This window comes from Acipenser ruthenus, chromosome 17 (genome assembly GCF_902713425.1).
Source record: "Acipenser ruthenus chromosome 17, fAciRut3.2 maternal haplotype, whole genome shotgun sequence".
Classification (NCBI taxonomy): domain Eukaryota; kingdom Metazoa; phylum Chordata; class Actinopteri; order Acipenseriformes; family Acipenseridae; genus Acipenser; species Acipenser ruthenus.
In genome coordinates this window covers 20,799,189-20,811,568 of record NC_081205.1, presented here as the reverse complement: position 1 = coordinate 20,811,568, position 12,380 = coordinate 20,799,189, and the positions used below count along the sequence as shown (strand labels likewise).

The 12,380-nt window shown below is 37.4% G+C and overlaps 1 protein-coding gene across 3 annotated transcripts; it reads right to left on the bottom strand.

Annotated features, from left to right (window-relative positions):
- Positions 1–982: 982 nt before the first annotated feature.
- Positions 983–8,444, bottom strand: LOC117423418 (E3 ubiquitin-protein ligase rnf168-like). 3 transcript variants are annotated; one of them, XM_058990105.1, is made up of 8 exons: positions 8,138–8,444; positions 6,167–6,477; positions 5,752–5,828; positions 5,502–5,594; positions 4,934–5,110; positions 4,640–4,746; positions 3,563–3,647; positions 983–3,090 (listed from the first exon to the last, which is right to left on the bottom strand). In XM_058990105.1, exons 2-8 carry the CDS (start codon positions 6,468–6,470, stop codon positions 2,167–2,169), a joined length of 1,767 nt encoding a protein of 588 aa, XP_058846088.1. In that variant the 5' UTR covers positions 6,471–6,477; positions 8,138–8,444; the 3' UTR covers positions 983–2,166. The 3 variants fall into 3 exon arrangements, with proteins under 3 accessions (XP_058846088.1, XP_058846087.1, XP_033895050.3); XM_058990104.1 differs by lacking the exon at positions 8,138–8,444 and having other exon boundaries at positions 6,167–6,902; XM_034039159.3 differs by lacking the exons at positions 5,502–5,594; positions 8,138–8,444 and having other exon boundaries at positions 6,167–6,900.
- Positions 8,445–12,380: the final 3,936 nt, after the last annotated feature.

Below are 12,380 nucleotides of genomic sequence, written 5' to 3'. Positions count from 1 at the left end.
GTCACTTTAGGCTCTTTGCTTGCTTTTTTCAGGATTACTTTTTAAAGACAGTGCTATAAATTTATGGTAACTAATCACATCCCATGCTGTCAATCACAGTAGTAGCAGAGTTTGGTTTGGACAATTAGCTATGCACTAAGGGGTTGGCTAATTGGCCAGTGCTCAAACCTTAACATATAGGTCACAGGTACATTTATCTATTAACTGAAATAGTCTGTGAGATATGGCGCTGACAGTGTGGCTGCTGCACTAAAATAACTGCCACAAAAGTATGAATTAATTATTCTTGTGCCCATGAACTTGAAAACAGTACTGGATCCAATGCAAGATGCCTTTCAATTGCTAAAATAATAAATTAGTCTGATTATAAGTGGAACATTTTCATTTATCGTACAAGGCAAAATAAAAGTTCAGTATTATTGTCTGATGAACATTGCCTTTTTATTGTTTTTCATGTATATAATCAAAATGACAGTGTAGACTGAAAAATGTAAACTTCCATAAGTCTGCTTAATGTAAACAGTTTATTGTAAGTGAAGAAGACATCTGAATGCTGAATATTCCTCATATAGTTTCAACTGTAAAATGTACAAGGAACATTACAACCAACCAAGAAAAATAATTACAATTGATGAAAATATATATATATAACTGGTGTTGATGTTCATTTCAAGTTTACAATTACAAAACTGTTGATGTACCAGTATCAAGTTTCTTTTAAACTTACAATAAAGCTCATAAAAATACAAACTTAATGTTAAATAACATGAACCTGTTGAAAATTGATTAAAAAACCTTAATAAAACCCTAATACTAATGGACATTGCAGACCATACTTAAGTGGTTCCCTGTGCAGTGCAAGTATATAGACACACAGGCATTGTAGTTGACATTTATGAATATTTACTGTATGTGTCCCAGTTCAAGGTTTGAGCTATTTTGTTGCGATTGAGAAAACAAAAAGGTAACTAGCAAGAGACTGAAAGTGGTGCAAACTTTGCATTGAAGCAAATGTTTTTTTTTTTTTCAGACCAACCCAAAACAAGTATTGAGAACTTTTACAAAAGTAACAACAATGTACATTTTATTACCAACGTGTTCCTGCTGATTTTAAACTTCAATGACAAATGCCTCTTTTAGTATTTCTCAATATACCACCATTGAGTGTTTAATAGTTATGGATGACATTTTAAATGTCAAAGTTTTTGTTAAGGTTTTCAGTAATAAACTCTTACTGTAGATAAAAAGGGCAGTTGTTTAAGAGTAAACTTGTGTTTAAAAGTTATAGATAGACAGGGTCTGCTCCACAGAATTAAAACATATTTAGTTTCATAGCAAGGCAGTTTAATCAGAATCTGTATGTGTACAACTCTGTGGAGCCCTTATAACATTCCTTCAAATGTACTCTCAAAGTTTTATAGAAGCACTTACAATTCTAAAGATCTTGTATCTGCCACAGAATGTAATATTCTTATGTTCTTCTTCTTATGTTCTAATATTATTAATAAAATTATAGGATTTGATTGTGGAACCCCTCCTTTGATGTCCTGTTTTATGGTATGGTCCTATAGATTTATAACAGTAAAATGATTATACATGGATCATGTTATAATTGAAATGCTGTGCCTTTAGTTACCTAATTGTAAAGTGTGTCGAGAGAATGCTGAATGCACCACGTTTGTATCTTTCTTAAATGTTTAGTTTAAATGAGCTTTGACCAAAGCACATAGTAGTTAAATGCAGCTTTGGCCAAAGATTTTACATCACTCTATATAATTAACACATTTTGCTTCTTGCAAAACATTTGGTCATAGCTGTACACATCTTTTCTACATATATATTTTTACATTTGCTCCACATTTAATAAGAGTATCATCTCTATTTATTGTTATTTCTGGTTTTATTGACCAGGTTTACAATCTGCTGTTAAACATTTGTACCCCATCATTTCATCGTGATGTTAACATTGTGGCTTTGTTGGCTACCAAATGTTAAGCATGGATATCATATGGAGGTAATTTAGCAGAACAAAAATGCTGGGAAAAAAACAGCTAAGTATCAGACTTTATAAAAACCTGTAGTCCGGCTGTTGGGTCAAATTAGTAAAGTAAGATATCTCTCTGTGATGTGTTAACGCTGTAAAGGACTGTTTTCTCTGGGAAACCTTTAGTTTACATGGTTTTGGAACATCTTTGTTATGGTCATCTGTTTGCCATATATCTGCCGTTCTGCGGGTGACCCAGAACTGCTGCTCGTACCCTTCTGACTGCCAGCTTCTGTTGGGGTCAGAGCAGTAGTCAGCATGCTCCCACTGGGTCTATTTGCAGGCAATGTTGTCTCCATCTCACCTCTCACAGTAGTGCAGGACCGTGACCAATTCCTCTGTCCACTGCACGACGCTCTCTCTTCAGGCAGCTTAGTGCGGAGCTGGTACCCATCTGGGGAGTTTTTTTTTCTGTTCACTTCTTTCATCTCCTTGTTCAGCTGCCTCTGCAACTGCAAGGCCAAAAGTCTGTCTCTTTTCTCTTGCTCCAGTTTCTTGAAAAGCTCATTCTCCAACTCTATGAGCTGCTGCACGTGTGTCGCATCCACAGAGACCTCTGCTCCTTCGGGAGGATCGCCCTCTGCTGGTAACACTTTCAGTCTCTTGCTTTTGAAATTGCTCTCAGAGTCAGACTTACTTGGATTCTTCCTCTTGCAGGGATCTTCATCACCTGTTCTGCCTGATCTGCAGTTTGGATGGCTGCTTCTGTCTCTCAGGTGCACACCACAGTTTTCACTTTCATCTGTGCTTGTAGGCACAAGGACACACCAGTCTTTGTCACTGGTACTTGCATTTATTTTTTTTGCCGCCTTAGTGGCATTACCTAAAATGTCTAATTTCTCGTCTGTCTCTCCAAACTGTGCATCATCTGCAAAGCTGACAATGTCTGAACTATCATCGTGGTGATAACTCTCGCCATGAAAAGATAACTTTGGCAAAGGTAACTCTGCAGGTAGTTCGGAGAAACTTGCAGCTTCTTGGGGACTTAAAGTTTGTATTCCATCTCCTATCAAAATAGCCCCACCAAAAGCAGCTGAGATATCTTCCTAAGTACAAAAAACAAACAAATTACGCACATGCATTCTCAATGGTTAAAACTAGTTGGTTAACATTACTGGCGTGCCTAGCTTTCTAGCTCTTTGTAAATATGCTGTATTGTGTTACTGTATGTTTATCCTGTACTGCCAAATATTTATTTAGACAACATTGCATTTTGATGTTTATTTATTTTACTGTAGCATGCCCCATACATTGGTTTTGAATTGTCTGGTAGGGTGCAGTTGTGGAGGATTAACAAACCAGTGTTTGGGGCATATATATGGTACAGCATTTCCAGATTATAGTTCATTACTTAATCATATACATTCATTAGTAGATGGCTGATCCATTTGCAAAATCATTTAAAATTAAATATAACTTGGTACATAATTCAAGGAGAATGGCACCTCTTTTATATAACAATATACTAATGTAAATATATATGTGGACAAAAAAAGTTATTGGCAGTAAAGAATGTACCTTGTTAGCAGAAAGGCTTGTACACCTGCTAGTTTCAGAATGTATCAAAGAGCTTGGCATACGGTTTGAGACAGGAGATAAGTATCTGAAAACAGACCAAAAAGACACTTAACAGCATGTACACGTTATTAAATGTTGTACCTCTCACAAATCCATAATTTTTATACATGTCAGAAAAGTTTCAACTTAACACTATAGTTGAACCCTTTGCAGTCCATTTATTAAATGCGCGTCAGGCACGCCAGGTCTAATTAATTTTCACACGCGCAGTTAATTTTAGACGCGCTGTTTAAAAGTATTTTTTTTCACAGTCAAACGGGTTTAAATGGCCCTGCATATCAACAAAGCACTCACTAGGCATCTCCAGCCCTGCCCCACCCTTTCTTTCGCTATAGCTTTTACCTATGTAAGAAATAAATAATAATAATAATAGTCGTACATACCGATCAATCATCTCCTGATCACTCGTTTTATCACCAAACTCCTCAATAATGCGATCCAAATTATTATTTTATTACTATAACATCTCAAAAAGGCTCTGCAAATGTCCATGTTCTCTGTGCACAGGCAGCCAGCTTGTTTACTTACGACCGCCCCGTTATCTGATACCAGGGCCATGTATGACAAACCATGAGATAGACTTTTTTTTTTTTTTTCGACTTGTCTCGGCTCCTGTCGTTCCCACTCGGCCATTGAATGGTTTTCTCGACTTTTTTTTGGAGAAAAAACGACTAAAACCAGTTTTTTGCGTTTCTATAATGATGTCGGACAGGGTCTGACAATGGACCTGATAGGAATAATTGCAATGTCGGACCAGGTCCGACAATGGACCGCAAAGGGTTAAAGCATCTAATAAAAGCTTGGGGAGGTTAAAGCTCATAGGTGCACACCTTGCTTGCAAACATGAGGACCAAACTTAATCAATTACAACTTAAAAAGGAAGGTCATAAACATCAGTTTGAGTCACTAATACACATGTACTCTTAATGAAGTAAGGTCTGTGTCAGCACTTTCTTTTCTCAATCATATCTTTTATCTACAATGCCCCACCCCTGTACATGTAACTGCAAAACTTACTTCTCAATGTTCCCTAAACTTGTTTTCTTCTTCTTCTTCTTTCCTGAAGAGTTCTGTCTTGATATTTCTGTAGAGGGCCCCTGGGTTTCTGAAAATTGGTTTGCATTCTAAAAAGAAACACAAATAAATAGAGAAACTATTTTGGGGTACGTTTTAGGATGCCTTTATAGTGTTAAAAGCTTTTTTTGTGTAAAATGTAAAATCCATACATGAAAATATTGGAGAAAAATGACTGACTACAATACAGTTCCTGACCAAGAAAGAACATGATAAGGCAATTCTATTAAAACTCACTAGTTCTTCACTGAGCATCTGGGCCAATCTTGCATCATTTTCCAGCTGCAGCTCTACTGCCCTCCTGCCCTCCTCAGCTCTTCTCTCCTCATCCTCAGCCTCAGCTAGGAGCTGTTGAATATACTCTTCACTCACTCGCCTTTCTTCTTCTTCCAACACACGTTTTTCTGCTTCCAGCTGAAAGTTATTTGAAATGAACACGAGTAACATACCCCACCACGTTTGTAAATAAAGCAGAGGTACCATGTCCAACATCCACTGTATGCACATGTACTGTACAAACAGCTATAATTCTATCATTTCTAGTTGTTCTATTGAAAGATATAAATTAAAAGTAGAGATTCAGCTTTATAATAAAACATAAAATTATTAGGTAATATGCATAAAATGAGAAACAACATGCTAAAACTAATTTCATACTTTGACAAAAGTATTTGGGCACCCTTACATTAGTATTTTGTGTGCCCACCCTTTGCTTCCTTTACAGCTTGCAGTATTTTTTTGTATTTTGAAACCAGTTCTTGGCATCTTTCTGGAGATATTTTTCCCCCCATTCTTCAACACATACAGCTCTCAGTTCTGCAATCGACTTTGGTTTCCTTTTTGCAACAGCAGCCTTCAAGTCCATCCACAACATCTCGATGGGATTCAAGTCTGGGGACTGAGATGGCCAATCCATAACTGTAAATCTTCCTTTTTCAGAAATTCCTTTGTAGACTTCACAAAATGGTTAGGGTCATGCTTAAAGTATGAAATTCATTTTTGCATGTTATGCTAATACTTTTGTCTGTGACTGTATATACTTGGACACAATGTACCTTGCTTTTCTGGTCCTCATATTCCTGTCGGAGCTCTCCTGGTTTACACAGTTGAGGCTGAGGAATCAGTGCATTCACTGGGAACAAAAAATGACAGTGTTGTTACTCTTGTTTCTCAGCACAAAAAAAATATTTCAGCAAGAAAACAAGGACCAGAAGCTTTGAAGTGCTTATAGCTTAAGGACTAAAACCCAATTACATGACAAAACATGTTTTTTTTTTATTTAAAAATAAGGAAAAACAGTTTCTACAGCTATGTTAAAGATTAACATTACTTAAGAGAGTAGCCGAGTGTTACGGTATTGTCTACATAGTACATGTGACAAACACAGGTTAAACAGGAGCTGCAACATGGGTCAGCCATGTTCTCGTTTGTTTTTTTGTGACAGGGTTTGTGATTGACATTGAAACTCACAGGTGGCGTCATCCAGGTCCTGTCCGCTGAGCCTACGTTGGCAGTGAACAGGGAAGGCTTTCTGCACCCTCCCCCACAGCTCCTCGTTCACCAGGGTCTTGTTGCGGGCGTGCAGCCGAGCCCAGGTGGAGACCCTCTTCCGGCAGAGAGGGCAGCACAGGTTGGACTTGTCAACAGTCTGCTGGAAGCAGAGCTTACAGAAGGTGTGATCGCAGGGCAGTGTAACCGGCTCCAGGAAAATCTCCAAGCAGATCGGACAAATGCAGTCAGCTTGAGACAACTCGTCCAGTGACACTTGCGGCATCTCACTCCTTGGCAAAATATTGCTATTAGTTTGTTTCCTCCATAAATGATTCAAAAAGTCTGCAATTGGCATTGCGCTTTAAATGCACCAGCACAAGTGTTTCAATCTTTCACTATCTTAACAAAACTGGAAGAATCAAAGCACGTTAGGCAACTCCAATTTTAGGTTTTCTGTTTCCGTTGTGGTCAATATGTTTGAAGCATAGGTATTAAGTGGTAGAAAGATAAACAAAGCACTGAACTGTGTTGGAGTCTGAATTCTATCGTTTAGTACTGCGTGCAATTTTTCATTACGATTTTTTTTTTTTAACAAAAATTAATGAATAAAATATAAAATACTATATGAAGTGCACCCCCCACCATAAAGAACTTCAAATTGCATCGACTTTCCGTGCTGCCTTATGTATGAGTCTTGACAAAGTGAACACGCCCCCCCCCCCCCGTCCCCCTCACTCACACACCAATAAGAAACACAACAGTCCATTTTTTTTTTATCTTCGTCAACAACCGTAAAACCGCCAGAATATTTAACTGTTACGACCATTAATATACGATGAAGAGGAGGAGTATAGAAGATTTTTTTTGTTCGTTATCAGTTTACAACAGGCCTCCGGTTTTTTTTTTTTTTTTAGTTCGCTATTACTAAGATTTTTTTTTTAGTAATTTTTGATTTGCATAGCAGGATTTAGGGGGAGTTGTGTTCTGTATTCTGTGAAAGGATAACAGTAATATTTGTTTTACTCTTGTGTCCACACTGCTTTTAACATTATGTGGTAGTAGAATTACCTCTGCTCTCACTTTACAGTTCACTTGTATGACATACTTACCAAACCAAACAGTATGTAAAATAATAGTTTTTTTTTTTTTAACGTTTAAACAGTTGCATAGTAATCATTATTGTTCAAATTGTTCCATGTTGGTGTATTGGATCAGCTATAGCTTGCATTTTTAAAATTGATTAATTTTGTTGACTTTGTTGATCTGGCCCAACTGAGTAGAGAAATAGTTAATCCGCCCCGAGTAGAGCTGTAAATGTGATTAACAAAATAGGACTTTGTCACCTGGATCAGTGGGTCCCTTGGGATGCGTATCCTGTTTCGTACTTTACAATCCACTCACTATTTTCTGTAGGAGTCTAACCCTGGCCCTAGTGTACAGACAATTTGTTGTGTGTACTTGTTAGTATCACAGTTGGTAATCCCCCTCTTCACACTTGTTTTCGGCTCCAGCGACATTTTGCACAATCTGGATACTTTTAGTTTACAGAGGAGTTGGCAACACTGATCTGTGTGTGTGAGGAATCTGGTTCTCGCAAAACATACTTTCTCCACGTTATTTTTGGACATTACTTATAAACAGCATATTAAAGTTACTGATACCTTTTTCAAATTCAAATAAGGTAGGATAAAAAATATTATTAAAAACCGAAACAAAAACGCGTTCTCCGTGTATATATACCTGCAGTTTAAGTATTGAAAAATGTATAAAACATTACGAAACTAGTTGGATGTAAAGAAAAAGGGACGCGACACCAAGCGGAAATTAACTGAAGATGTTCTTTCTTGTAAAAATGCTAGTATTAAACTTGTCAAACCATTTTTTTACAGATTATAGTAGTGTTAAGTAATATTGCATGTAACTCGAATGAGTGAAAACCATGGTGCTTACCTGTCTTATCTCTCCTCAAACATAAATATAAAATACCCGCGCACTGATGTTTAATCCACCTCTTCAGCTCACAGGAAAAAACAAAACACACGCAGACCCAATTTCTGGGTGTGTTTTACCAATACGGTTTATTTTTTTATAACATGAAACTATATTACCTAATCAATTTCATGTTTTAAATATAACTATATGTTTAAAGATATATAAGCAAAAAAATTCAACTCCCATTCCTTTCCCTCAGATCTGAACGTATCGGTGCGCATGCCTAAACAGAGCGAGTCACTTCTTTTTAGGATTTGTTGGCGCATGTCATCTAAAGGGAGATGATGAGCGCCCTCTACTTTATATGTATATATCTATTCTAGTTTCCTTATAGCTTCTCCCATTTCCCTATGCTTTTTATACATTTTAATATACATTTCTTTCCCCATTTGTCTTTCTGTCCCGTCTACCTTCAAAATATAATTTACTGATGCTACTTCAATTTCTGTATCCCTTAACTTTCTGTTTAATGTGTTTCTTTGCTGATCATATGTATTGCATTGCATGAATATATGTTCCACTGCTTCTTGTTCACCACAATTACATAATTCATTCTCATGACTCCCAATCCTGTAGAAATGATGATTTCATGCTGTGTTAATATTAGTTTCTTCCTCCCTGTTTTTCCCTTCCCCATATGTTTATATTTCTTTATATTTGAACAATTTGTATAATAAAATCTTCCCTTTCCACTGTTTTCCCATTGTTTTTGCAATACATCCATTATGTTTGCTTTAGCTACAGCATTCACCTCTGAAGGACTCAAAGGTATTATTATGTCAATGTGTTTATTTAGGTTGCTTTATTTGCTTCAAAATCCACAGTTTCATTTCTGAAGATCCCCGAGTGACCTGGAATCCAGGCTATCTGAATATTTTTATAGTTAGGATGTAATTTCTGAATAATTTCATATATGATATCTATCCTATCTCCTGTTTCCAATTCTAAAACCTGTATCGAGCTTAGAGAATCTGTAAAAATCACAATATCCTTTTCTTTAAATGCCTCTATTTTGTTAATGGCCATAAGAATTGCCATCAACTCTGCAGTAAATGCTGAAATGATTTGATAATCTTCCCGATTTATATCTCAAAGTTTTGTATATAGTAAGCATATCCTATTTTCCCAGATTTAGGGTCTTTTGATCCATCTGTGTAAATCCAACATCCCGTCCTTATTTTTAACATATTCCATTTAATTAGGGGTGTGTGGTTTGGTGGTTAAAGAAAAGGGCTTGTAACCAGGAGTTCCCTTTCAATCTCGAAATGTCAATCATTACGAGTTGGGAAATGACCTTCGTGTCACATGACCTGAGGGACATATTTAAAAAGCTGCCTTGTGACCACGTGTCTGTTACATTCTGGGAACAAGACACTATGTCACACAGCAACCTTTGCCATTTGATTCCTCACTCCAACTTGAGTAGATGTGTAAGCACTTGTTCTGTTATCGTGAGAATCTCTTTTTCTTTCGATTTGGTTCGATTTCTGATTTGGTTAGTAAAATACTTCGCTATTCCTCCTCGGAAGCTGTCTTGCCCCTTGCTTTGGATGCGAAGGTAGTTCTTTTTCTTCAAATAGTACTATATTACACGGCCGTGTGGTTTAGGTGGCTGGGAAGCAGCGGTTGCTGTTTCCAGCCTTGTCCATTTTGTATTTGTCTTTGACAGATTGTTTTTGTGTTTTGGTCCACGTTCAAACCGAGTTTTGTGTTTGTTTGTTTTTTAAATAAATAAAAGCCAGTGCAAGTGACGGTTTTCCTGGGTATCCGGCTGGATTCCCGCTCCATGCTCGCTTCCCTGTCGGCCGACACGGCCTGTGTGTCCCTGTTCCATCTCAGACTGTCAGTGCAGGTGGTGCTGTGCCAGCGCTTGCTAGGTCTGCTGGCTGTAGCCTCCTCCATCCTCCCTCTCTGTCTTCTCCATATGTGCCCCTTGCAAGCATGGCTAAATGCCCAAGTGGTTCACCCAGCTCGAGACAGAGACCGCTGGCTGATGGTGTCTCAGTCATGCTGGCGTGCCCTGAGCTGATGGAAGAACCCCTGTCACCTCACCGGAGGGAGGTACTGACCAGGGATGCCTCCAACCTCGGTTGGGGGGCATTGTGGAACGGTAGGGGGATCTGTAAGGTCTGGACTGGCAGGTGGTAGTCCAGCCACATCAATGCGCTGGAACTGAGAGCAGTGCACCTGGTCTTGCACCATTTTCAATCGATGCTATAGGGCAGGCATGTACGAGTGGCGCCTGCATCCCCAGGTGGTAGTCATGATTTGGCACATGTTCGGCAGTGCAATAGTCATATATGATATATAAGAAACTATTTATTTTTTTCAAACAAATGGGATCTCCAAAAGTGGTTAAAAATGCAATAATAATCGAATAGCAAATAAATGCTTAATTGAACTGTAATCGATCAATGATATAGTCTAATTACAATTACATTATAATTGCAATTAATTACGAAATGCACAATTACAATTGTAATTGACTCCCGGTCTGCCTCAGACGTCCCTTCCTGACACTTTTAATATCACTTCTTTAAGGACTATGCGTTTGAAGTAAAAGCTCAATAAAAAACAAAGCACACTTAATTTATATATATTTTTATATTTATGTGTCAGGTTTATATATCAAAAAATATATAGTTTTGCTGAAAATTTATAAATATAAATCTTCTCGGCCTCATCATTACTGCCAGGGCCTCAAAAATCACTTGATATAGGAGGAAAATGCCTGTGTCTTACAGAAGTTGAACTTCAGCAAGATACGGCAGACCACGGAATAGAGGGTGGGATGGTAGGCTCCATCCTACCCCATTAAGATTACTTCTGGCATGATGACCTCTTGCACATTGTTGATGACCTGCTTCCCCACCATGATGTCTGTCTGTTTGGCCAACGTGCTGTTTGTTTTGTGTTCAAGTGTTTTATGTTCAACCTGTTTATTTGCTATTTTTATTATTTAAATACGCGAAACAGCACATTTTCACTCACCACTCTATGTCCTACATTTACTTGCCAGCCTGTTCACACTGTTTAAATAGATACAGCTACAAATGCCAGGGTTTTAATTTATCACTCCCTTACTTTTGTATGATGTTTGCAATGATTACGAATAGTTGCTCTTGTATTAATATGTATGTCATATTTCACAATTGCCATCTTCTAATGCATTTGATATCTATCATGTTTGTATTGTTTCTGCTTAGAGCATCCTTTGCTAGGATTACTAACTATTCCAGCAATTCCTCTATATATGTAAGGATAGAGTATTTAAAAGGCACCAACACTTACTCAATTGGTGAAAAAAATGTAATACTGCTAGGCATCGAACTTACCAAAGCACAGCCTCTGGACATAGAAAAGGATAAAAAAAAATCACAGAAGTCCACTGCCTGGGTATCGGGTGTCCTTATGCCACTCTCCGAGTATTTCAAAATACAAACATCTTTTTTGCCACTAAACAGTACCGCAAATCTGGAATGGATACTAATAATACTACTAATACTACTAATAATAATCTTGCCCAACACTGTCACCTGACACGACCGCAGGTCTTGTGAGAAATGTTTGTTTTGATGTGCAACTAAATATGGCCAGACGTGGCAAAGGTCAGCGTGAGTGTCCTGCTGCACTTCCTCAGACAACGACAACAATGAAAACGCCATGTTGCTCGAAATCGCTTGCTGCAGCGCCATCTACTGTTCAGAATGAACATCTAAAAAAAGGGCCTGTAAATCTTCAAAGCTGCAATTTCAATGGCAGTGTTCAATTTAACATCTGTAAATAGTGCTTCTTGTTTTTAATAAGTTCAATGTATATTAAAAAAAATTATTGCATTTTTTTTTTTTTTAAGGGATTACTTTTAAGGTCAGAGGTGGAAGGTTATTTAATTAAAAAAAAAAGTTTTTGTTAATTAAAACATGTTTTTACATTTAAAAAAAAACAAAGTTATTTAGTTGATCCATTTTACAAGTGCAATAAGGCACTTCCAGGTGTGGGATATACTCTCATATCCACACGTCCTGGGTGCGTTATAAATCATGAGGCGAAGCCCTGTCGTGCCTTATTGCTTACATATAGTATATACTTTTTTTTTACTTTGTTGGTTCAAATGCTCTAGAAATAAACATTATTTAATAGACCCTAAATTAAAACACTTCCAAAGTTGCTGTAGTTTTGAAGAATTAAAATTGTAAAAACA

Bases quoted from the DNA above. Each gene is read 5' to 3' on its own strand.
- LOC117423418 (XM_058990104.1), bottom strand. From the start codon at position 6,542: ATGCCAATTGCAGACTTTTTGAATCATTTATGGAGGAAACAAACTAAT. The intron at 5,111-5,501 runs GTATGTGTTGAA...AATAACTTTCAG, and splicing joins CGATTGCAGAACTGAGAGCT to CTGGAAGCAGAAAAACGTGT. The intron at 3,091-3,562 runs GTACATTCTTTA...TTTTGTACTTAG, and splicing joins CAAGCCTTTCTGCTAACAAG to GAAGATATCTCAGCTGCTTT.